Source organism: Nuphar pumila, chromosome 12 (assembly GCF_984573655.1).
Source record: "Nuphar pumila chromosome 12, dmNupPumi1.hap1.1, whole genome shotgun sequence".
In the NCBI taxonomy this organism is placed as follows: Eukaryota; Viridiplantae; Streptophyta; class Magnoliopsida; order Nymphaeales; family Nymphaeaceae; genus Nuphar; species Nuphar pumila.
In genome coordinates, this window is record NC_143260.1 from 28,368,474 (window position 1) to 28,395,226 (window position 26,753).

Genomic DNA, 26,753 nt, shown 5'->3' on the forward strand with positions numbered 1-26,753 from the left:
AAGGGGAGGGGGCAACGATCCTGCCCCACCAGCTAAAAAGGAAGGCAACAGGGGGTTGAAATTCTGCCCGTCATCAAGTCAAACAGAGGCAAGGCATAGGCCAAGCCCTTGCCAGAATCTCAAAGGGAGGGAGGGTACGACAGAGAGTCAACGCCCCCCTATCGGTCCTCTGGCAGGTAACCGAGAGAGAGAGGGCGCAGGGAGAGGGCTCGGGCCCTCCTTTGCCAACAGGGGGTGCAAGGAAGGGCTCGACCCCTCCCCTGCCGAAAGGGAGTGTAGGGAGGGGGCTCGGTTCCTTCTCTACACGAAGAGCACCAAGAGAGAGAGAGGGAGGAAGGGCTTCGCCGTGCCTGTCGGAAGGCTCATGTGGCAGCCAGACAGAGGCAAAGCCGCGTTCTGCCTGCAGTGAATCCGAGCGGCAAGGGCGAGACCCCCTGCCACACGAGAATCTCAACCGGCAGGAATCTAGGTCCCTGTCGAATGGGAGGAATCGAAGAAAACAAAGAAGATAGAGGGAGGAAGAGCATGGCAGGGGGCGCCAACCTCCTGCTAGCCTTCCGACAACGCAGAGAAAAAGAGGGTGGGGGGTGGGGGTCTGTTTTTTCTTTTTAAATTTCATGGGTTTTACACCTAACCCGTTGACACCTGAGTTTTGAAGCGACGGTGTCCCGGCGTAGTAGCCCTGGTATGGCACAGTCAATGGCAGGCTATACCAATGGCATTAACGATTGGGTCAATCCCAATTTAGTGTAGCTTAGTGTAGTTCAGGGCATAGTTACCATGAAACAAAACGGAATATATTTTATATATTATATTAAAAATATATATATTTTATATATTATACTTAATAGTCCATATTTTTTATATATTTTCCCATACACCCTTTTTTTTATAGATATTCTATTCATTCTTTTCTTTATATATTATACTTAAAATAATAATATACATAAAAATACATTTAATTTTTCTATACGGGCTCCGAGCCGAGGACTCTTTTAATCTGTACGAGCTACTCGTGGCGCGGCTCACCAGCTATACGAACCGATCACGAACGAGTTCATGATGAGCCGAGTGACGAGCTGCTCGGTTGGGGCCCTACCCATTGACCAACACACCCCTCACGATCAAGGTATTTGAATATAACTCAAGGTAATTTTTTTAGATATTTTCAAAATTTCGTTGATCTTTCTTTCTTACTATGGCGCCAAATCCCTGTGATTTCCGGATTTGAGCTACAAACTCTAGACGAGGTTGTAGGCGCCATTCTCGACGCAAAACCTACTCACCAACCTGAAGTTTCCCAACGGCGCTTTTCTCTCCAATTTTCTACTCTTCTTCGTTTCTAACCAACCCCACTGGTGGGTTGTCTTGCAAGGCAGAGGAGCGCAGAAAGGGGGGCGAAACCAGACATATTTAACTCCATCCTTCATCTTTCTGTGCCAAGGTACGTTTATTCCCAACTATATCCTTGATTTCTTCTTTCTCCCCATCATTCTCTTGAAGAAAAGATCTCCAGAAAAGCCCACAAGGGCCCCACTCATAACAAGTTGGAAACCCACGGGTGGCATCCCTTGCCGCAAGGTCGAAGTTGGGCGTACTCCCTGGTGGGAAGGGAGGGACCTCAACGACGTCAATCAATGTGCAGTCGGTAATGTGTTTTTTCCCCTTGGATTATCCAAAAAAAAAAAAAAAGATTGCCAGAAACCCTCATGGTTTGTGTCTCTGGGATGTATGGTTTGCAGACGACCGCCTTTCTTTTCAGCCTAACATTCTTCACTTCTAGTTTGTTCGGGGACCTGCTGTAATATTTCCCTGTTTCTCTTGTTTTTAGAAGTTCATATCTCCTCTTAGCGCGGTCCTTTCTGTATCTGCACTTCCTGTTTTTAGAAGTTGATATCTCCTCTTTCGCAGGTTCCCCAGTCGACTCGCCGGATTCACCAACTACGTTTGAGCTATAGGCCTCCGAGGTTTGATTGATTGTAGTTTCTGTCGTGCGGAATTGACGTGAAAATCGGCACACTTTTAGTTTCAGTTGTGTGAAAATCGACCTACTTTGGGTGGTTATGAACTTGTGATTTGAGTCATCTTTTTTTTATTGTGATTTGAGAGTTATCACCTTTGCATTATGTGCTTTTTCCTTTTTACATTTTTGTAACTAGGTGTATTCATTGTGGATTTGTTAATGCATATCGTATTAACCTTTTTTTTTTTTCCAGATATTGGTCATTTTCGAGGTCCTCTTTCTGTTCACTAATCTCATGGATTCCGCGAAGCAACAGACTTCAAGTTTGAGGCTTTTGAATCTTAGGAAGTCGTTCAAACTTGCGATCCATCCTCTTTTGACTGCATGTTCAAAGGAGGTATCGTCTCTCTTTCCCTTCCCTTTTCTTCCTTCAACTATGCTTCTTGACATTTGTTTCTGACCAAGGGGATAGGGTCCTTTCAGAATGTTGAATTTTCACAATATCATGGGCCTAATTTTGCTTTAAGACTAGGCAGTTTGTAAGGAACCTTTGTGCCATATATCAATTGAATAAAATTTCTATGGAGGTTTGAATTGTAACAGTACTGGACATAACCTTCCACTAGTTTCCTTGTATATACTTGATGAACCATAAATTTTTGTTTGTGGTCCTTGTTTAGCATGACTACACTGACTCCTATTTCGTCAAATTACAGTTACGAGGTCATTGGCATTCTTGGAACAAGGCTAATATTATACTGTGGTACATAAAATGTTCTGCACATTTGCTTCTAACAAAGAAAGACAACTCTGCCGTTTTCTATATAACTGAAAAGAAAAGAGAAAGGAGTAGACAGTGCCTTTAAAACACTCCCTTCATGCTGGTGCTTGGATGTTTATTATGTGAAATTATCAATGATGCCCCTACCTTGCACTCTTTATTAAGGGATCTCATACGGATTTAACCACATACTTATGATTGAATTTACAGATTCTTTTATAAGCTTCTTGCTCCAATAATAGCTGATGCTAATATGTTCAATTAATTCATGAAATGCATAATTGCATGCTCAAGTGCTATGGATAGAACTGAATAAGATTAGGTGCTTAGTGTAGATGTTTGTTCTGTCTCAATGCAGTTACATCTACTGGTATAGAAGGCGGTCAAATGGGATACCTTGATGGTAAAGTTTTACTATAGTAACCAAGTGGTCTTGGGTTGAATATCATAGTGGCTATCCTCAAGCTTGCATATCTAAAAAACCAAACTCTATTAATGTATCGGGATATTTTCCTTCCTCCCTGACTCCTCCACTCCTCCTCTTTCGACGGCGGCAACAGTGATGACCTCCTCCTCTTTCGATGTGGGCAACGTCTTCCTCCTCTTCTGACGATGATGAAGGTACTGTTAAATTATGTATCTCAATCTTGTAATACAATACATTTTTTATATATATAGTAAGTACTACATATACATATACTATATCTATGTATATATATATATAGTACTTATATATATATATATATAAAATGTGTATTTTTCTCAATATTAGCCATAGGGGTAGTTTAGGTATTTCCTTTTATTTTTATGCATATTCACATTTCGAATATGCATGTAATTTCTTTTTTCTTCTTTTCTTTTGTTCTTGTCCTTTTTTCTTTTTGACTTTGACTTGCCTTGGGGGGCCCAACCATGTAGACGTTGGACCCCTCCAACGTCTACATGTTGGCCCCTCCAAGGCCTCTTGCATTCTATAAATAAGGGGCTCTCCCCTTTGTATTTCTCAAGCTTGTGGGATTATAGCCCAAGCTCTTTTAGTGGATCTTATGACTTTTGGGTTCGCATTTGCGCATTTGTGACTTTGTATTGTGCTCTTTGTGCACAGGTGTTCTTGTCGTGCGTGTGTTTTCATATTTGTTTCCAAGAATATTGTAATATTGTTCTTGGTATCTTGTCGAAGATACTTTTACATGGTATCAGAGCCAGGTTAGTGATAAAGGATCGTGAATTTGTTTGATTTTTGAGTGCCTCGAAAAGCGTGCCTTCGGATATTTGAAGATTGAAGTGGTGGAACTTGCTTCTCAAATATTTTGGAAGAATCTTGTGCAAGAAAGAGCTTTAAATTTTGTGTTGGTGCGTATTTCTCCCTCTCTCTTTACTCCTTAATGGGTGAAAAAAAGTCTCATTTTGCTCTCGACTTTAAGCTAAATGGATCCAATTATCATGTTTGGGCCGGGAACATGGAAGCTCACATAAAGGAGAATGGTCTATGGGGCTATGTGCAAGGCACAATCCCCGAACTGGAACAAAAAATTACCATTGTTAATGAGGGTGAAATCAAAATTCTCGATGGAGAAGAAAGAATCAAAGCTCTTGAAGAATATTCAGAAAAACATGAGGAATGGGAAATGAGGAATTTTAAGATCCTCTCTTGGATTTTTTCCTCCGTAGAAACAAGAATCAATGCAAATATCATCAAATTCAAGAATGCCTCTCAAGCTTGGGAATATCTTGAGAAGATGTACACGTCTAGAGATTTATCCCATAAATATTATATTCAAAAGAAGGCGCTAATGCTTCAACAAGGAGAGATGTCTATAAGAAAGTACTTTGCCGAGCTCTCTTCTGTTTGGGACAAGCTTGTTATGCTCGAACCAAAATAGAGTGAAGCAATAGTGTTTCGCCACAAACAATTGGAAGAAGATAAATTCTTCAATTTTTTGAATGGGCTTAGGCCCGAATTTGAACAAATCCGGTCTTCCCTTCTATCCGCTTTCACTTCCCCCTCTCTTGAAGATGTAATTACTAAACTTAGTGAGGAAGAGACTCGCATGGGGATTAGCAAGTATTAGAATATGGATCAGATATGGATCTAGTAGGAGATCCATATGGATCGTGTATACTCTAATGTAATTTGTTTTACTAACACAGGACAATTTTGTCCATGTAAAAATACTCTAACCCTATTTATCTTAATGAAGTATTAGTGCAGCTGTACAGAAAAGTAAAGGCTGCCGATTTTACCAAAGAAGTCTCTCTCTCTCTCTCTTCTCGGTTTCTACATCAAAACACGCCAGTTTTGACATGGTATCAGAGCAGCGACAATACTGGGAGTAAAACGAGTTTCATCAGAGACGTGAAAAGCTGCATCCTCATTCTCGTCAGGTCACACTTCATTTCCAAAAAGGTGAGTTCTCCTCCTCGACAGGTCATGATCTGTTTCTCCTTTTCCTTTAGGTTTCTCTCCTCGTTATTCTTGTTTTCCTCTCGTTATTTCTGGAAAAGCTGATTCCACGTATTCTTTCACGTGAATCTAGCCTGGTCTCTCTCCTCACGTGAATCTGATCTGGACTGATCATTCACCCCAGCTGAGTTCTTCTATTTACGAGTTTCCCCTGTTTCACGTGTCCTCTCACGTAAATCTGGTCTGTTCTGGACTGGTCACCCCAGTCGAGTTCCTCTGTTTCGAGTTTTTTTTTTTCTGTCTAGACTGGTCAATCCAGCCAAGCTCTCCCCTTTCTTTTGTGTGTGCTGTCCTTGTTTCACGGTCTGGTTACACTCTTTTTTTTTTTAACACACCCCTACAACTCCATTCAAGGCTCGTTATTCCATTCACAGATCTGAATATATTCAGATCTGCTCATGGTTCCTTATTTGTCTCACAAATACTGAGACAATACCCAGATCAACTGTCCAATACCCTGTTGTGACATTCTTTAAAATCCTGTCGTGACCTTCTTTGGTTCTTTTATCATAAAGCCGATTTCTGAGTCCTTTATGATATCAGTCTCATTTCAGCCAACCTTGATCTTTCTGTCATAAAGTCTATCTCTGCCATAAATTTCTGCAAATGGATAGTTCAACAAACTCTGTTCTTTCTTCCAATTTCTTGGGGCAACTAGTTTCCGAAAAGTTAAACACAAACAACTACCTGACCTGGAAAAGGCAGATTACTCCCTTCATTCGAAGTCAAGACCTTTCAGGTCACTTGGATGACTCCATTCCAACGCCTCCAGAATCTATCACACAACCAGCCAAAGAGGACGAAGGATTGCCAAACATCATTCGCAACCCTGCATTTGTTGCTTGGATGAAGCGAGATCAGGCTCTCGTTGCATACATCACTTCCACATTGTCGCAAGAAGTATTAGTTTCTATTCCTGATGATTGCACAACTAAAGTATTATGGGAGACTCTAGCTCAGACCTACTCTCAGATATCAGAGGCTAAGGTGTAATTTCTCAAACGTGAATTCCAACTTTTGAAAAAGGGGGCAATGACCATTATTGAATTTTTAAATCAAGTCAAAAGTATCACAGATCAATTGGCCATTGTTGGATATCCAGTGTCAGACAAAGAAAAAATGCAGCAGACATTGAATGCCCTAGGATCAGAGTATCATGTTCTTGTCACTTCTTTATTGTGCTTGCCGATGTTGCCCAGTTTTGAAGATTTACGTGCTAAGCTATTCCAGTACGAGATGTCTTTAAAAGGCATGTCAGATGCTTCGGCCGGACAACCATCTACACATGATGTTCTTGCCACGGGGATGATTGCTGATCGTGCACGAGGAGGGCGCGGTAGAGGCAGGGGAGCACAACTCCAGGGTGGACGTGGGCTGTTACCTACACCAAATTTCACTGCCAGCTTTTCAAAAACCGTTCCCACATGCTACCAGTGCAACAAACGTGGTCACATTAAAGCCAACTGTTGGTACAACCCCCAAAATCATAATAGAATACAAATCAATAGAAATGTTGGCACATCAGGAACTGCAGGTACCTTTCGGGTCAGTGATGATGCTAAGGATCTCCTTTTGTCTGCTATGGCCAACTTGAACCTGAAACAGAGTGATGATGGGATATGGTATGTGGACTCTGGGGCAGCAGCTCATGTCACTGGCAATGCAGGTAAGTTCTCTATTTTAATTCCCTATTTTGGTAAATCTAATATTGTAACTGGAGATGGGACTCACCACCTTATTTCAAACGTAGGCAATGTTCTTATCTCTTTGTCTGAGTCTTCTTCCATTCCTTTATCTAATGTTGTTCATGCACCAAATATAAAGAAAAACATTATCTCTGTTTCTAAGCTTGTTGATTCTACCAATTCATCTGTGGAATTTACTCCTACTTCTGTCTTTGTCAAGGATTTTCAAACAAAGGAGATGTTCGCTAAAGGAGAGCGACGTGGAAACATGTATGTCTTCAATGAAGATCCAACCTCCAATGTCCTGAAGCCCAAGTTTGATCATGTCTCTAAAAGTGTCCTAAGTTTATCCAAATGTAATAAGCCAGATCTCTGACATTCTCGTCTTGGTCATTGTAGTCAAGTCTTTATTGAAAAGTTAGTGTCCAATGGTTTTCTTTCAGAGTCTGTTTCACCTTCATTAAAGGATAAAGTGTGTCCTAGTTGTCAGATTTGCAAAAGTCATGTACTTCCTTTTCATTAAATAAATAAAAGAGCTTCCATGCCTTTTGAGATAATATGTTCTGATGTTTGGGGCCCATCCCCTAATCCTTCCTCTTCTGGAAGTAAATATTATGTATCCTTTATTGACAATTTCTCTCGCTTTACCTGGATATTCTTTATGAAACACAAATGAGAGGTTTTTCTCATTTTCCGTTACTTTCATGCCTACGTTAAAACTCAATTCTCCAAAAATATTCAAATTCTCCAATGTGATGGAGGTGGCGAGTATTTCTCCAAAGAAATTTTAGATTTTCTCCAAGAAAATGGGATACATCGTAGAGTTTCTTGCCCGTACACTCCACAACAAAATGGGATTGCTGAACGTAAACACAGACATATTGTGGAAAGTGCAATGAGTATGATGCATGGTTGTAACTTGCCTATTAGTCTTTGGACAAAAGCTTTTCACACTGCCACTCATGTGGTAAATCGTCTTCCTATGCCTATCCTTGAAGATCAGTCTCCCTATTATGTTCTTTTTGGTGTACAACCTGACTATGATGAGTTACGAGTTTTTGGATGCAAATGTTATGTACATATTGATAAATCGATGAGAACTAAATTTCAGGACAAAGCCTCTACCTGCCAATTTGTAGGTTATGCAAATGAACACAAGGGTTACAGGTGCTATGACCCCGCCAATAAGAAGATCAGAATTTCCAGAAATGTTGTCTTTGATGAAAATAATTTTCTAGAAAATAAAGCAGACCACAATCGTGAACATATTGACGAAACTGCTAATTGGTATGATCCATGGCTCAGTGCTGAACTTATTTCACATATTACAGAACATACCACTTTGGTTCCTGAAAGCGTACATGATGAGACAACTTCAGATAAGGCATCAGAAACAGAATGTCCGAGATACAAAGGAAATGTCTGTACCAGGAGACCCAGAGAGCAAATAGATGTACCTATTGGAGAACAAGAGGCATTGTCCAGTAATAAAGAGGCACCAAGAAGATCAGGCAGGATAAGACATCCTATTGAAAAATGGGTGAGTTATGATAACTTCTCTATGGATTTTCAGATCTTTCTATCCCAGATTGAAAAACACGAAGAACCACTTGGGTTTTGTCAAGCTGTTCAATCTAACAAATGGATTGAAGCAATGAATGAAGAGATCGAGGCGCTTCATGAGTGTCAAACATGGGAGATAGTTGGTCGTCTCCCCGATAAAAATGTTGTTGGCTTAAAATGGGTGTATAAGATTAAGTACAAACCAGATGGTAGCATTGAACGATACAAGGCACGTCTTGTTGCCAAAGGTTTTACTCAAGAATACAGTCAAGATTATGATGAGACGTTCAACCCAGTAGTGAAAATGGGAACTATTCGTATGATTCTTGGCTTGGCAATTGAACATGGGTGGCCCCTTAGTCAACTTGATGTTAAAAATGCATTCCTTCATGGGGATTTTAAAGAAGAAGTTTACATGGAGCAGCCTCAAGGCTATGCAGAGGGAGACCCAAAAGAATATGTAAGCAAATTAACCAGAGCATTGTATGGTTTAAAGCAAGCCTCTAGGTCATGGTTTGAGAGCTTCTCCTTAGAGATTCAAAACCACAGTTTCATTCGTTCCTAGCTAGATCATTCTCTATTCATATACGTGGATGAAACCACTATGGTTTTCTTACTCATATATGTTGATGATATAGTGATCACTGGTAATGCTCCAGATCATATTCAACGAGTTAAAACTTTACTAAGCATGCAATTCAAAATGAAAGACCTTGGAGAACTGAGATATTTTCTTGGTGTAGAGGTGGACAGACAGGATGGAAAAATGTCATTAACTCAACACAAATATACTCTTGATCTTCTGGCCAAAGCAGGAATGCCGGATTGCAAACCTGTGCCTACACCCAATGTTGTCAATCAAAAGCTCAGTATTTGTGATGGTGAGTTATATCCTGATGCAAGTATCGCAACTTAGTGGGCATGTTACAGTACCTTACTTTTACTAGATCAGACATTGTATATTCTGTAAATCAAGTATCTCAGTTCATGCATGAACCGAAGACTGGTTACATGGATGCTGTCAAACGTATCCTTCATTATCTAAAAGGCACGGTGGGTGATGGACTCACATATGCTCAATCTCCTTTGGGGACACCAAAACATGACATATTGGCCTATACAGATGCAGACTGGGCAGGAGATCCAGATGAAAAAAGGTCTGTTTTAGGATACTGTGTTTTCATTTGAAGGAATCTTATTTCATGGAGTAGCAGAAAACAAAAGGCTGTGGCAAGATCTAGCACAGAGTATAGATCTATGACATCTACCACAACAGAAGTGACCTGGATTAGGCATCTACTTACAGAGATGCGAGAGGATATCTCAAGATCGACTCTTATGTGTGATAATAGAAGCGCTATACAAATTGCGTTAAATCCGGTTCATCACAGTCAGACTAAGCATATTGAGGTTGACCAACATTTCATCAGACAAAAGATAGCAGACAAAGAGATTGAGCCGGTTTATGTGCCTTCAGAAGACCAAGTCACTGATATGTTCACTAAAGGTCTCACAAGTAACCGTTTTTGGTACTTGAAGAACAAGTTGCACATGGTTCACTCCCATGCACAACTTGAGGGAGGGTATTAGAATATGGATCAGATATGGATCCAGTAGGAGATCCATATGGATCGTGTATACTCTAATGTAATTTGTTTTACTAACACAGGACAATTTTGTCCATGTAAAAATACTCTAACCCTATTTATCTTAATGAAGTATTAGTGCAGCTGTACAGAAAAGTAAAGGCTGCCGATTTCACCAAAGAAGTCTCTCTCTCTCTCTCTCTCTTCTCGGTTTCTACATCAAAACACGCCAGTTTTGACAGCAAGAACCATCTAAGTGTTCTTGCTACTTCTCACGTTGAAGAGAATGAAGGTGCTAATGTTGTATTAAGACCGGGGAGTAATTTAAAGTCCTACAAGCCTTCTCATTTCAAGAATCAAAACTCAAGTGGTTAAGGAGTAAAGAAAGACTATAACAAGCTTACATGTCATTTTTGTAAAGAACCGGGGCACATTAAACCTATATGCCCTAAATGGAATAAAATTCTTGCTATGGCCATGACATCTCAACCGAAGGAACTACCATCAATATCAAATGGGTCTCTTTCTCTTCATCAAATTGTAGAAGTTTCGCAACCTTTCCTCAAAGAAGGAACTTCCGGAGCCGCTATGTCTACCTCCTCGCCTTCTAGTAAGATATCTTGGCTTTTAGATTCCGGCGCATCTTTTCATATGACCCCAAGTGTTTGTTCCCTTTCCGAATTTTCTAAAAATTCTATTCCATCCTTTGTCTCAACGGCGGATGGAACACCTCTTGAAATTAAAGGAATAGAAAATTTTGAAAAACAAGATTTTTTTATTTCCAAAATCCGTCTTATACCTAAACTAAATTTAAATTTACTTTCGGTCTCTCAACTCTCGGATCATGGTTGCGATGTAAAATTCACTTCTGATAAATGTTGGATTCAGGATCGCCAGTTCGAGAGATTGATTGGGGAAGGCTCTAGGAGAGACGACCTCTACTACATTGACTTTCTTCAAGTCCCCAAGAATCAATTTTGTAATGTTGTTCAAAATAAAGATATTCATGTTTGGCATAAGAGACTGGGTCATCCCAACATTGTTAAAATCTCTTATTTTCCTTTTGTTAAACATCTTTGTAAAGAAGATTTTGTTTGTAATGATTGTATTCTTGGGAAAATGAAAAGTCTACCTTTTTCTCAAAGATCCATGTTTTCGACAAAACCCTTTGAAATTGTTCATTCTGATGTATGGAGTCCCGCTTCTGTAATATCTAAGGGCGGATTCTCGTATTATGTTATTTTCGTAGATGATTTCACTAGGTTTTGTTGGGTATACTTTCTTAAACATAAATATGAAGTTTTTTTCAACTTTTAAAACATTGCATATGATGATTTTTAAATCAATTTAATGAAAGTTTAAAAATTCTTAGGTCTGACTCTGGGGGTGAATATCTTTCAAATGAATTTAAGAGTTATCTTGAAAGTTATGGTATTCTTCATCAAAAATCCTATCAAAAAACCCCACAACAAAATGGGTTAGCCGAACGGAAGCATAGGCATATTATAGAAACTACTAGAACCTTGCTTATTTCGCAAAACATTTCAACTCATAAATAGACTTCCATCGAAAAATTTAAGCAAAATTTCTCCTTTTGAAAAGTTATATGGAAAAGAACCTGATTATAACAGGTTAATGGTGTTTGGATGTAAGTGCTTTGTCCTTACAGATAGAAATGATAAGCTTTCGCCAAAGGCCATCCCTTGTGCCTTTCTTGGGTATTCAGAAACCCATAAGGGTTTTCAGTGTTATGACACAAAAAATGACAAACTATATGTTTCCAGAAATGTGAGTTTTTGAAAAATCTGAGTGGTTTTGAAAGTTCCGAATCACATAATGAAAATGTTGACTATTCCTTTTTATTTGAACTATTAGCCAAAGATGATGATTCTAGTGATGATGAGTCAAATCAGAATGACTCAAGTGATATTGATATTGAGGAAATCTCCTCACAACAACCTATTAATGAAGGACCATCTAGAGATCCCATCACCTATGTTCATAGAGATAGAAGCACCTTTAGAAGTGCTCTTGAAAGATATGATAGCCAGATTGTTCCTCATGAAGAGGAAAATCTTTGTAGAACCGAAAGACACAAAAAGGCTTCATCTAGGTTCATATCGTATGACTCATTTTCACCCAGATATAGAGTCTGTCTCAGTGCTATTCATTCTTATGTAGAAACTTTGCGGAAGCTAGTAAAAGTCTTGAATGGATAGTTGCGATGGAAAATGAACTCAAAGCTGTAAAAAAGGCTAAGACATGGGAATTTCAAGATCTTCCTAAGAGTAAAAAAATAATTCGGTGTAGATGAGTCTTTAAGGTTAAAACTAAGAGCGATAGATCTCTTGAGAGATATAAGGCTTGATTAATTGCCAAGGGTTATAGTCAAGAGTATGGAATTGACTATGAAGAAACTTTCGCACCTGTGGCCCGAATTGTCACTGTTCGATGGCTCATCACTGTTGCATCCATTAACAATTGGAACATCTATCAAATGAATGTTAAGAATGCCTTCCTGAATGGTGATTTGAACGAAGAAGTTTATATGAATGCTCCACCTGGAATGAAGACTCCCAAAGGGAAAGTACTCCGTCTTAAGAAAGCACTGTATGGCCTAAAGCAAGCCCCTAAGGCTTGGTATGATAGGTTTAATTCTGTGATGTTGGAAAATGGTTTTTCTTCTTGCTTTACTGACACTGCTTTGTTTGTTAGAAAATCCAATGCAGGGATTGTGATTTTGCTGTTGTATGTGGATGATATGCTCATTACAGGAAGTGATACTAATGGGGTTAAAAATATAAATTCAGTTTTAAAAGATAAATTTGAAATGTTTGATTTGGGTTTTCTAACTTATTTTTTGGGTATTGAAGTGGCTTACTCTCATAGAGGGTACTTTTTATCTCAAACTAAGCTTGCTTCTGAGATCATTGACAGGTCAGACATTACAGATGAAAAGGTTTGTGAAACTCCTGCTATAGTAGGAGGAAAAATGAAAATTGATAATGAGATTCCTCTTTCAGATCCTACCCCCAATAGACAACTTGTAGGGTCTTTGATGTATCTGAGTATTACCAGACCAAATATCTCTCATGCGGTCCATACTGCAAGCCAGTTTCAGCATGTACCAACTTCAGTCCACATGAGTGCCATCTTGCGAGTCATAAGATATATAAAGGGTACTCTAAATAAGGGAGTTTTTCTGTCTTTATATTTTCTCAATTCAGGTATTCTAACATGGTATTAGAGCGAAGATCCATCTGAGGGCCGAAGAAGGTTTCCGACAGGTGCGACGATCGGAGATTTGAGGTTTTTTGTTCATTCTCTTCTACTTTTTCTTCATTTCCTTTCTCCTTCGTTCTACTCTTCATTTCTGTCCTCTTTCTAAATTTTCTGTGCACCCGACCCACATCTCACGTGGGCTTGACATTCACGTGGCTCGTTTCTTCCCTTTTCTGAAATCTTCTGTGCACCCGACCCACATCTCACGTGGGCTTGACCCTTTTCGCAGTGATCTGAGATTCACGTAAACCCTGTTCACGTGAATCCAGACTGTGCAAAAAGTTTACTCTATTTCACGTGAATCGCTGAAATCGATTGACGTGAGACACCAAATCGATTCCTATTTCATATATGCTTTTGTTTGGTATTATTTGATTTGTTCCCTTTGTCCAATCTTCCCCTTTGAATTTGTTTTACATATTCCGATATCCCAATTTTTTGCTGTTTTTTCTTTCTCCCTGATTCCCCTTTTGAATATGTTGTTCTCAGTTTCTTGCTGTGTGTTTTCCTTCCCTGAAAACGTATCTAACGTGTGAAAGTGTCTTTCATCACGTCAATCTCAATTTTTTAAGAGTGTAAAGAAAAGTTCACTGTTCAGTCTCACTATCTTCTGAATTTGACAGAGACAAAAAAACGGAGGTTGAGCACTTCGTGAACACTCTTATTGAATTTTATTTCTCTTGTTGAATTTTATTTCTCAGTGGATCCTTATTCTTCTCAATCGACTCTTTCTTCAAGCTTTCTCAATCAACTCGTTTATGAAAAGTTAAATACCTCAAATTTCTTGATTTGGAAGAGACAAATTATTCCTTTTATAAGGAGTCAAGGTCTCTTAGGTCACCTGAATGGAACCACTCCAGTCCCACCAGAATTTGACCCGAGAGAAGAGACAGATGATAAAGGGGGAAGTTCAATTCTGAATGTCAAAAATGCAGAATATCTCAATTGGGAAAGAAAAGATCAATCAATAGTTGCATATATCACTTCTACCTTGTCTCAAGAGGTCCTTGTTGCCATCCTTGACAATTGTACAACTCTGTAACTCTGGGAGCGACTCGTTCAGATGTATTAAGAGGTTTCCCAAGCGAGACTGTTTTTTCTCAAGAGACAATTTCAGTTGCTAAGAAAAGAATCCATGACCATCATAGAATATTTGAACAAGATAAAGATTATCACGGATCAACTTGCAGTTATAGGATGTGCGGTAAGTGACAGTGACATGGTGCAACAAACTCTGAGTGGATTGGGATCTCACTACAATATGATAGTTACTTCACTATTGCGTCTCCCTGTCCTTCCTACCTTTGATGAGTTACGAGGTAAATTGATCCAGTATGAAATGACTCTGAAGGGTTTTTTCTGAAGAAAATCATGTTCACATAAATTTTCAAGAAGTTTTTGCCATAGGAGTGACTTATGGTAGAGGGCGAGGACGAGGGGGGCAAGGGCGAAGTGGACACGGAGGACGTGGTTTGCTTCCCACTCCCAACGTGTCGACTCATGCGCAGGAACAAAGACCCATCCCCACTTGCTTCTTTTGTAACAAAAGGGGGCATATCAAGGCGAATTGTTGGGATAATCGAGAAAATAAGGGAAAGGCTCCACAGACAGAAACTAAAGGAAAGTTCACAAATATCAGAGACAGTGGAGAGATTAAAGATTTGCTGATATCCGCCTTGTCAGAGTTGAAATTGAAGCAGAGTGATAAATGCACTTGGTTTGTTGACTCAGGGGCAACCACTCATGTGACAGGCAATGCAGGTAAACTTTCTAACCCTATTCCTTATTTTGGAATAAGTAAGATTGTTATTGGTGATGAATCCCACCATTCTGTTTCTCATATTGGAAAAACTATCATCCCCATGTCACATTCCACTCTTAAACTTTCTGATGTTCTTTATGCTCCCGACATCAAGAAAAATATTGTCTCCGTTTCCAAACTTATTGATGATAATCGTGCTTCAGTTGAATTTACTCCCTTCTCTGTGCAGGTCAAGGACCTACGCACGAGGGAAACATTCGCTGAAGGAAAAAGGCGATGCAATATGTATGTCTTTGAAGAAGCTCCATGTCATTCTGTCTGCCCTGTTCATCAGGATTCGAAGTCTTCATTTGAGTTGTGTTCACTCTCTTCTGCAAATGTTTTTAGTATTTCTGAATGTGAAAGCCTTTCTTATGACATATTCGATTAGGACATTGCGAGAGTCATTTTATTGAGAAACTTGTCTCTAATAACCTCATTCCAAAAAAAAGTCTCAATGGGGATGAGAGCAGTCAGAAGTGTCCTAGTTGTCTTTCATGCAAAAGTCATGTATTGCCTTTTCATTCCATTAATAAGAGAGCTTCAAAACTTTTTGAGATAATTTGTTCTGATATTTGGGGACCCGCCCCAATTGCCTCTGGATCTGGGAGCAGATACTACCTAATCTTTGTTGATAACTATTCCCGATACACTTGGATATATTTCATAAAAAATAAGTCGAAAGTCTTCTCTTTGTTTCAAAATTTTCTTTCCTTGGTCAAAAATCAATTTTCTGAGTCCATTCAATTTTTTCAATGTGATGGAGGTGGGAAATTTTAATCTCGTGATTTTATTTCTTTTCTTCAAAATAACGGAATAGGAAGAAGGGTGTTCTGTCCACACACCCTTCAACAAAATGAGATTGCTGAGCGAAAACATAGGCATATCGTTGAAAGTGCCACAAGTATCCTTCATGATAGTAACCTTCCCATCAACTTATGGACAGAAGCTTTCCATTCTGCTGTACATGTGATAAATAGACTGCCTATGGTTGTTCTGAAAAATAAGTCTCCTCATCACTGTCTTTTTGGAGCTAACCCTAGTTATCATGATCTGCATGTCTTCAGATGTGTTTGTTATGTGCATATTGATCAGTCCCTGAGAAACAAGTTTCAGGACAAGGCCCAAAAGTGTAGATTTGTGGGATATGCAGATGACTACAAAGGATATAGATGTTATGATCCCACCAACAAAGGCATCAGAATCTCAAGAAATGTTGTCTTTGATGAGCAAAATTTTGATGTTGTCCTGTGCATGGGGGTAACATAGCTTTGGCTTGGTAATTATGTTATGTATCCCGAGTATGCCCGAATTCGCAAAAGTGTTTATTGGTTGTGTATGCTCTTGCAAATAAATATCATGTTGGCATAGATGTGTATATCATGAACACGAAACTTTGAAGTCATTTTGATGTTGCATTAACATGATCATGTGCATGTTTGGATGTTATGCATGAGATGAATCATGAAAGAAAAATGCATGTTGCAAGCAAGTGTTGCAAGCAACCGATTCTCCTCTCCTTTTCTCCTTTCTCTCTTCCCTCGTCTTTCATTAATAAGTTTGGGCTGGACTTTTTGGGTATTACCTATTACAAAACATAACATTATATATGTAAATATATAAATATTTAAAAAAAATAATATATATATATATATATATATATATATATATATATATATATATATATATAAACACCTCCTCAAACTTACAGTGAATACCAAAAGTTTGTTACGGAAAAAAATAAACCGAGGTGTAGGAAGAGCTTTAGTGAAGAAATCTGAAAGCGGATACTCCAATGTAACATTCGACAACTCAATAGTTTATATCAGATATTCATCGCGTATATAATGACAATCCATCTGAACGTGTTTGGTTCGCTAATGGAAGGTGTGATTGCTCGCAATGTTGATTACACTCTTATTATCATAACACATCTTCGAAGGTTTTGAGATGATTACTCTCATGTATCTCAGAAGACTTCTTCGCTACACAAGCTTCATTGTTGTCGTATCCATTGCATGATATTCAGCTTTAGTTGATGACACCGATACTTTTTGCTGCTGCTTACATCTTCACAAAATTAGAGAATCTTCTAAAAAAACATAAAAACCCGTAGTTGAGATTCTATTATTAGGATTCCTCCCCAATCAACATCAGTATAAGCAAGCAAATCTAAAGAAGATGATGAAGATAAGAAAGTCCCTTTGCTTATTGAGTTCTTAACGTTATCTAATAATCCTTAACACTGCACTCATGTACACACTCGTTGGGGCATGCTAGAAATGGATGACTGCATGAACTGCATGCGCTATGTCGGGTCTGGTAGGTAGGTGAGGGATCCTATCAGCTGTCTATATGGTGTAGGATCTTCAAGTAGTGTCCCATCTTCAAGTCTTAATTTTGCATTGACAACCTCTGAGTCTCTGTCTTTTTGTCATTAGAAATACCTGACTTAGCATAAATGTCAGTTAGCTTTCATATGTGATAAAATATATCATCTGGGAGAATAAGATACCTCAATACCTAAAAAATATCTCAAGAAACCGAGATCATACATATCAAAATTTTCTTTTAAAACGATTTTAAATATAACTAATTCCCATTTTATCATTTCCTGTAATTATCATATCATCTGCATACAACAACAATATCACAATATCTATACTAGTATTCTTAACAAAGAGAGCAATGTCAGTGTAACAAGATCGAAAGCCCAAACTTATCATAACACTAAATCTGTCATACCAATCTTTACGGGCTTGTTTAAAATCATATAAAGCATTTCTTAATTTTAAAGTTTTTCCTTTTTCAATATTAAGTCCCGGCCGAGGATCCACATATACTTCTTCACTAATATCACCATTGAAAAAAATATTTTTCACATCTAGTTGGTTAATAGGCCATTTTTGAGTGGATGCAATGACTATTAGGGTTTTAACACTAGTCATTCTAGCTACAGATGCAAAGGTTTCTTTATAATCAATTTCATATTCTTCGATGTAACCTTTGGCAACTAGCGTAGTTTTGTATCTCTTTAGAGTTCCATCACTTTTAGTTTTAACCTTAAATACCCATATGCATTCTATAGATTTCTTTTCTAAAGGTAAATTCACTATCTTTCTCAAGTATGGGCCTTACTAAAGGCTTTTAGCTCTATGTTCATAGCAGCAATCCAATGGGGACAATCTTTGGCTTTATTATAATGAGAGGGCTCATGATATAAGTGAGTGGTTAGAAGACATGTTTTATAGTTTGGTGAGAAAGATTCGTAGGACACAAACCTATTTGGTGGAATGGAGGCTCTATCCGATTTTCTAAGTGGTGTTTTTAGAGACAAATCTTGACTAGGTGTTTCATCTAATGGGAGATTTAAATTTTTTTTTTATAAGCACTTGTTTGGTTTTCTTGATTACTCTGGGTATAAAGTTGAATATTTTGAGAGGAGTTCTCAACTAAATTGGTATTATTATTATGAAACAATTCCAAAATATCACTATCGTGATTATTTTCCAAAGATATATCATTAGCATGATTTAATTCACAATCATTTGATTCCTGAGAATCAACTTTTTGCTTTGGCAAGAGATCAAACAGGAACACATAGTCTACTTCTTCTTTGTTACTTTCTTTATCAAAATCATATTCTTTTTCCAAGAAAGTCACATCCTTGAGCACATAAAGTTTGCTCTTCTTATAATAAAAACAACGACAACCTTTTTGTTTTTTACCATACCCTATAAAGACACACTCAATTGCCTTTGGAGATAGTTTATCATTTTTGTGAGAAAGTACGAAACATTTACAACAAAAAATACTTAATCTTTTGAAATCAGGTTACATTTTGAATAATTTTTCAAATGGAGAAATATTTTGCAAAGAAGAAGAAGATATTCTATTTATTAAATATATTGAAGTCAAAACGACTTCGGTCCAAAACTTAGTAACATTTTTACAAATAAGGTTCTAGCAGTTTCCATGATACATCTATGTTTTCTTTCCGCCCACCCATTTTGTTGAGGAGTTGTATAACAAGATTTTTGATGACAAATATCATTTTTCTTCAAATAATTTTGAAATTCATTTGACATATATTCTCCAACCGAGTCAGATCTAAGAATAAAAATATCACTTTGAAATTGATTTTTGACCATCATGTGAAATTCTTTAAAGAAAGAAAAAACATCAAATTTTAAATTAAAGAAGTAGACCCATGCATATCTTGTGAAGTCATCAATGAAAACAACATAATAAGAATAACCACTCTTTGATATGACCGAAGAGGGACCCCATATATCGGAATTCACCAACTTAAATGGTCTTTTGAAAACAAAAGTTCTAAAAGGAAAATGTATAGATTTCATTTTCCCAAAGATACAATCTTTACAAATAATATCTTTTTCATTCCAACAAATCTCTGCAAATGGGAAAATATACATCTTGGAAAAACTAGGATGTCCAAGTCTCTTATGCCATATTTCAATATCTTTTTCTTTGAGATAATTACAAAATAACTTAAAAGGAATAGACAAAAAATCTCTATAGTAAAGATCTCTTCTATGGCCTTGCCCAATCTGTTTTGCGGACTGGTTTCTGTTATTGCTTGACAAGTCAGAACTGGATATGCAGATAGCTGAACAATTGATAATTAACAAGATGAGATACTAATTCAAGTTTTTTTCTTGCAACACAAAGTGATCATCAAATTAAGTCAGTTGTTAAGGAACTGGTACATTTGGGCTGAATTGTATTGGACTATTGGTGGTTAAGTTAGTAGGTGTACATGAGTGTTTGATTGGAAGCAGTGTTACAAATCTCATTCTTGAGTTTTCCTTGACAAGGACTAATGTTTATGGGAAAATATCAGTAAAGCCTTGGGGTGTGTGTGCATGTGCCGTGTTTTGCACACACACACACACATTGAAAAACCAGTAATTTGGATTTATCAAAATTTTATTCAGAAATTCTATTTCATGAATCTCATGATCAAATCATGAAAAAATTCTAAATGACAGTGATATTCGTGACATAGATTAGAAGCTTACAAGAAATAACTGCAACTTAGGAAATTGATAAAAAATTTATGTAGTCACTAATCAATTGATTTGAAAATGTATTCAAAGTTATTTCCCATAATATCATTGACTTAAGTTTTGTAGCATTTAGTACAGGGTATGCATTTATTTCACATTTTCAGTTTAATTGCACATGGATTTCAGTCATTTCTTATTTTCAGTTTCTTACATCACAAAGATAACAAAACAAACTCAACATTTTACCCAATTTTGTAGGATTTTGACAATGCATTTTCAATTCTTGATCATGGCGAGCGTCAAGCATTGCACAAGCTATTAATGCAGGTGGGGTTTTTTGAATGAGTTATCATTCTGATTCAGTTGATTCTGTGGATTATAAAACCTATGACCCTTTGGGGAGCAAAATATTACTAAACCTTGTTATTGAAATAGAATGTTTGCTCTATGATTGTGTCATATTGCTTTGTAGCTTGGACTGATTTTTAATGGATAAACTCAGCACCTTTAACTATCTTATCCTTAGGACATTTGAGTGAAAATTATGTTAAGATGGGAACAGAAACGATGAAATATGAAGAGAATCTATAGAAAAGCATGGTTTTAAAACTCGTTGACTTGTCAGTCGGCTCGTCCTTGTGTGACTCGTGACTCTTCGGGTCAACTCGGTGACTCGGCCGGGTCATGTTAACTTTATATTTTATATAAAATATATAAATATATGTATATACTATGTATATTTTATAGTAATTTATCAATATATTATATATAATATGCATTATATGATATTTTTTATAATATATTTGATGTATAAATTTATTAATATATGTATAACCATATTTATATATATATATATACTATACATAATATTTGTATTATATTTCATATAATATATGTAATTATATATAAAATATATTATACATGTATATATATGCATGACTCGGCTGACTCGTCCATGACTCGGCTGGGTCAACTCGGTGACTCGGAGGTTTGTACAAAATGAATTTGTACTCTTTTTTGACCCAATGACTGGGTGATCCGGGCCGAGTCAACCGAGTCACTGGGTTGACCCGACATGTTTTTAAATTATGTAGAATAGTACAAAGAGGGATTTGCAATGTATATTTAAGAGATGAAATCCAGTATGGGAATAGTTGATATCAGCCCTCGGTATGCATAACTAATAGAAAAGAAACCAGACTGCTTGGATTAAACTTTGCCAACCTTAGAAAAGGTAAAAATAGGCAAAATGAGTCGTGAGCTAGATAATCAAGAAGGAAGTGGAAAAAAAATTGATAAAGAGTAAAGGAAAAGATTGTGATACAATTTAATTGTAGCTTACCTCTAGATTATCATGTCAGAGGCTATGCCACATGGATATGGATGAGGGAGCGGAACACAATGCAGATACGCTTAGTACAATACGAAAATGTTCAAAAACTAGGACATGAGGGCACAGTCGTACACATATGTAGATGTGTATGTGTGTATAAAAAAACACTTGAATCACTACATTTAGGAACATAAAAAATGAAACTAAGTTGAAATTGAAATGTAATGTAATTGTTGGCAAATTTTAACAGAAAAATAACAAGTGAATATGAAATAAGTAAATACGATCATAAAAGAAAATAGATAAAGTTAATGACAGAATGTTGACTGTGTGAAACTGATTTGTCCATGTCAATGAAGTGTCAATACGTGTCCGTGAAGTGTCCGAGCACCGTGTCATGTCGGTGCAGGATACACATGCCAAGTGAAGTGTGCACGTGACATCAGTCAAAGGTTCATGTGAAACCAAAGGAGAAGAAAAATATTCCAAGGCACAAATCATCCCGACCCTATGATTAAATTGAGTGGTGGTCACTTCATTAGGCTGTACATGTTACATTATTTTTTTGACTCGTTGAAGGCACCTCTATTTGATATAATTATATGACTCGCTGAAGGCACCTCTATTTGATATAATTATATTTCATCACCAGGCTCCATACAGTATCTTTGAATTGAACACATGGTATACCACACATATATTGCTAACTTTAGAAAAGTTCAAAGAGGCACAATGAGAAGCGAATTAAAAAAACAAGAACAAAGATGGAAAGAAATTAACCATAAAGTAAAGGAATAAGAAAGATCATGGTACAGTAAAAAGATGAAAGAACTTATGACTTGACTTTGGCATACCTCTCGGTTCATTATCTTCTTTCATTATCGTGTCAAAGGTTCTCATGAATCCAAAGAAGGGGAAGAAAAAGTATCCTTAGGTACAACTCATCCTGGCCCTATGATCGAATTTGGTGGTCACTGTCAGGAAGTGAGTTCCTCCTATGATGTTCACTAAATCATTAAAGTGGACACTCAAAAGAGTTCCACCAAAATACAAAAATGAACACACAAAAGCCACAAATGGGCCGACACACAAAATCCACCAGAGGTGGCCAACACAAGAATAAAAATAATATTTTGTTAAAGTTAAACCATGCAAGCAGCATACATTTGAGAGGGGAGTTTCACCTCTTATATACACAAACAAGGAGGTTGTACGTCCCTTTGAGTTGATTAGTCAACCTTTGTTGACTAGTTTACTTTAAACTAAAAATTAAAAAACTAACTAACCTAGTTACTAATCCTAGTTACATATATATATATATGTATGTATATATACATATATATATATATATATACACATATGTATGTACACAGTATATACACTGTATATATATACATTTTTAACACTCACGATAAGTTGTTTGTGTGAATTGCATGCGCGCTATATCTGGTCTTGTAATTGAGAGATGAGACAATGCTTCGATAAGTTGTCTGTAGAGTGTTGGATTTTCAAGTGGTTGTCCATCATCAATTCTCATTTTGGTATTGACAACTTCAGGAGTATGAACCTTTTTTTCATCTGAGATTCCAGATTTAACAACAATATCCAGAGCAAATTTAGATTGAGTTAACAAATAACCTCTAGAAGAATAAGCAACTTCAATACCAAGAAAATATTTTAAAAAACCCAAATCAATCATTTCAAAATATGCTTTGAGAAGTTTCTTAATGTGTTCAACTCCTTGTTTGTTCTCTTTGGTGATAATCATGTCAGCCACGTAAAGGAGAAAAATAATAATACCTGCATCAGAAATCTTAACAAACAAAGTTGTGTCAGTTAGGCAAGAGTAAAATCCAACATCAAGTATAACTTGACTAAATCGGTCATACTAAGCCTTTGGTGCTTGTTTCGGACCATACAAAGCTTTGTCTAAACAAAAAACCTTTTCTTTAGGAACATTTATCCTAGGTGGTGCTTCTTTATAAATTTGTTCAACCAAATTCTCATTAAGAAATGCATTCTTAACATCTATCTGATATATTTGGCCACCTCCTCATAGAAGCCAGGGCTACTAATGGTCTTCCTTGCAACTGAGGAAAAAGTTTCTTTATAATCGATTCCATACTCTTAGGTTTGTATCCTTCAAGAGTCCCATCACTCTTAGTTTTTACCTTATACACCCATCTTCAACCTATATGTTTCTTTCTTAGGTTATGTCTTAAATAGTCCAAGTATTTGCTTTCTCTAAAGCATCTAGCTCTACCCTCATGACTTCTATCCATTCAAAGTGTTTTTTTTTGCTTGAGTATAGGTCGAGGGTTTTACATATGAATCTATTAATGCAATATAGTCTTGGTACTTGGGTGAAAATGAATCATAAAACACAAATTTCTCATGAGGTTTTGATACACTAGATGATTTTCTAATTTGTGTTTCTATTTGATTTTCGTTATCAGTATATCTTTTTAGTGCACATAGGGGTTTAGGATCACTAATCTCATTATCGCTAGATTGTTCTTCACTTACTGTATCATCTTTAGGTTCTTGATCAAGATCATCATTACATTCATTATACTTTGGAATTAGAGCCAACAAAAAAGAATACTCAGTTATTTTTTTAGACTTCATTTTCAAAAAAACTTTCTTTTTCTAAGAAAGACACATTCCTTAAGGCATATAGTTTTTTATTTTTAAAATCAAAACATCTATAGCCTTTCTGATTATTTGCATACTCTAAAAAAATACAAGGAATAGCACGAGTAGATAGTTTATCATTTTTATCGGTAAGAACAAAACATTTACACTCAAAGACTCTCAATCTAGAGTAATCTTGGATTAGTTTGAAAAGTTTTTCAATAGGTGACACATTTTTCAAAGAAAAGGATCACATTATGTTAATGTGGCTTCAACCCAAAATTCTTAGGTACTTGGTTTGTAATAAAAAAGTTTTTGTTGTTTCTATAACATGCCTATGCTTTCTTTCAACTAAACCATTTTGTTATGAAGTGTAAGAACAAGATTTTTGATGTGTAATACCATTTAAATCTAGTTAGTCTTTAAATTCCTTTGACAAAAACTCTCTCCTTGAATACCAAATTCTAGCATAACTTGACTAAACTTGTCATACCAAGCCTTTGGTGCTTGTTTAAGACCATACAAGGCCTTATCTAAACGAAGAGCATTTCCTTTAGGAATAACTATGCCAGGTGGCAATTCTATATAAACTTCTTATGCCAAGCTTTTATTGAGAAACACATTTTTAACATTCATTTGATATATAAGCCATTTCTTTATAGATGCAAGAGCTACTAAGGTCCTAACTGTGATCATTTAGCAACTGGAGCAAAGGTTTCCTTGTAGTCTATTCCATACTCTTTGGAATATCCCTTGGTAACTAATTTGACTTTATACCTTTCAAGAGTTCTGTCACTCTTGCTTTTAACTTTATACACCCATCAACAACTTATAAGCTTCTTTCTTGGTGGAATGTCTTGAATAATCAAAGTATTCGCCTTTTCTAAGGCATTCAATTCCACATTCATAGCTTCTACCTACTCAGGATGTTCTTTTGCTTAAGGATAGTTGGAAGGTTCTATATAGGAATGCATTAATGCAATGTAGGCTTGATACTTAGGTTAAAAGACTCATAGGACACAATTTTTTTAGGGATTTTTGACACTCTAGAAGACCTTGTTTGTATCTATTCCTGTTTTTCATTACTGGTATATTTTTCGAGAGCACATGGATGTTCTAAATTACCACACCTAGAATATTGAATACAATCTTGATCTTTATGAGATGATTCTTCACTTATCACATCATTTTTAGCTTCTTGATCTTCATCAATATCACACTAACCAATCTTTGAAATTAAGTCCAACAACAAAGAACTCATTTATTTCCTTAGTTTTCTCAGTTTCACAAAAACTTTCATTTTCGAAAAAAGTTATATTTCTTGACATATATAACCTTTTAGTTTTAAAGTCAAAACATTTGTAACCTATTATTCGCATATCCTAGAAAAACACAAGGAGAGAGTTTGTTATTTTTGTCAGTAAAAATAAAACACTTCCATCTAAAAACCCTTAACCTAGAATAATTTGGGATTAGTTTGAAAAGTTTTTCACTAGGAGATGCATTTTTTAAGGAAGAGGATGTCATTATGTTAATAATCTAACTGCAGTTAGAGTGGCTTCAGCCAAAAAAACTTAAGATACTTGATTTGTAATAAGTAAAGTCCTTGTAGTTTCTATAATATGCCCATGCTTCGTTTTAGCTAAACCATTTTGTTGAGTATAAGGACATGATTTTTGATGTGTGATACCGTATAAGTTTATGTACTCTTTAAATTCTTTTGATAAAAACTCTCCCCCTGAATCAATGCGAAAGATGAAAATATCATTCTTAAATTGATTTTTGACTAGATTATGAAATATCTGAAAGTGTGAGAAAACTTCAGACTTATGTTTAAAAAAATAAAAGCAAGTGTGTCTCGTAAAATCATCCATAAAAATTATATAATATATAAAACCACCCTTTGATATAATATAATAGGTGCAAGTCCCCACACATCCGAATGATTAACTCAAGTGGTCGAGAAGAAACAAAGGTTCTTTCTAGAAAAGCTAATCTCTTTATTTTACCAAGAATACAATTTTCACATGTAAAATTTTCAAAATTACAAAAACTTTTCATCTTTGGAAAAAATTGGATCTTGTATATACTAGGATGACCAAGTCTTTTATGCCATAGATCTAAATCCACTTTCTGAACATTACAACAAAATGTATTCTTGAGTATTTTCAAAAAATCCATGTATTATAAGCCTCTTTCTCTATGGACTTTCCCAATCAACTTCTCTAACTGGCGATCCTGCACTCGATAACCACGAGCGGAAAAAAAATCATTACATCCATGGTCAGATAATTGAGAAACTGTTAAAAGATTTAAGTTAAGTTTAAGAATATATCTAATTTGTGGAATACAAAATCTTTTTGAGTTTTGAGAGATATTTTCAAAATTTTCTATTCCTTTTATCTCAAGAGATGTTCCATCGGCGGTGAAAACATTTGACCCACTTGAATTATGACATTCGGATAACATATCACTATTAGGTATCATATGAAAATAAGCACCTAAGTCAAGAAGCTAAAGAGATTTACTGGGATCAGAGATGCCGAAGGAAGAGACCGCCGCTCCAGTGGATGAAGATGCTCATTTGAGTAGAGGTTGAAGTGCCTCCATTAATTGTGTTAAGGACATGTT

The 26,753-nt window shown here is 36.5% G+C and overlaps 1 protein-coding gene across 2 annotated transcripts in view; it reads left to right on the plus strand.

Annotated features, from left to right (window-relative positions):
* The first annotated feature begins 1,244 nt into the window (after positions 1-1,244).
* Positions 1,245-26,753, plus strand: part of EMB3006 (embryo defective 3006) — an 82,300-nt gene continuing 56,791 nt past the window's right edge. The window contains exons 1-4 of one of the 2 annotated variants that reach the window (XM_089983315.1): positions 1,245-1,444; positions 1,912-2,031; positions 2,217-2,360; positions 20,414-20,482. In XM_089983315.1, coding sequence (XP_089839441.1) covers positions 2,259-2,360; positions 20,414-20,482 — 171 coding nt within the window. In that variant the 5' untranslated portion in view covers positions 1,245-1,444; positions 1,912-2,031; positions 2,217-2,258. Of the gene's footprint in view, positions 1,445-1,611; positions 1,649-1,911; positions 2,032-2,216; positions 2,361-20,413; positions 20,483-26,753 lie in introns of those variants that run through there. The other variant, XM_089983316.1, reaches the window with a different exon arrangement.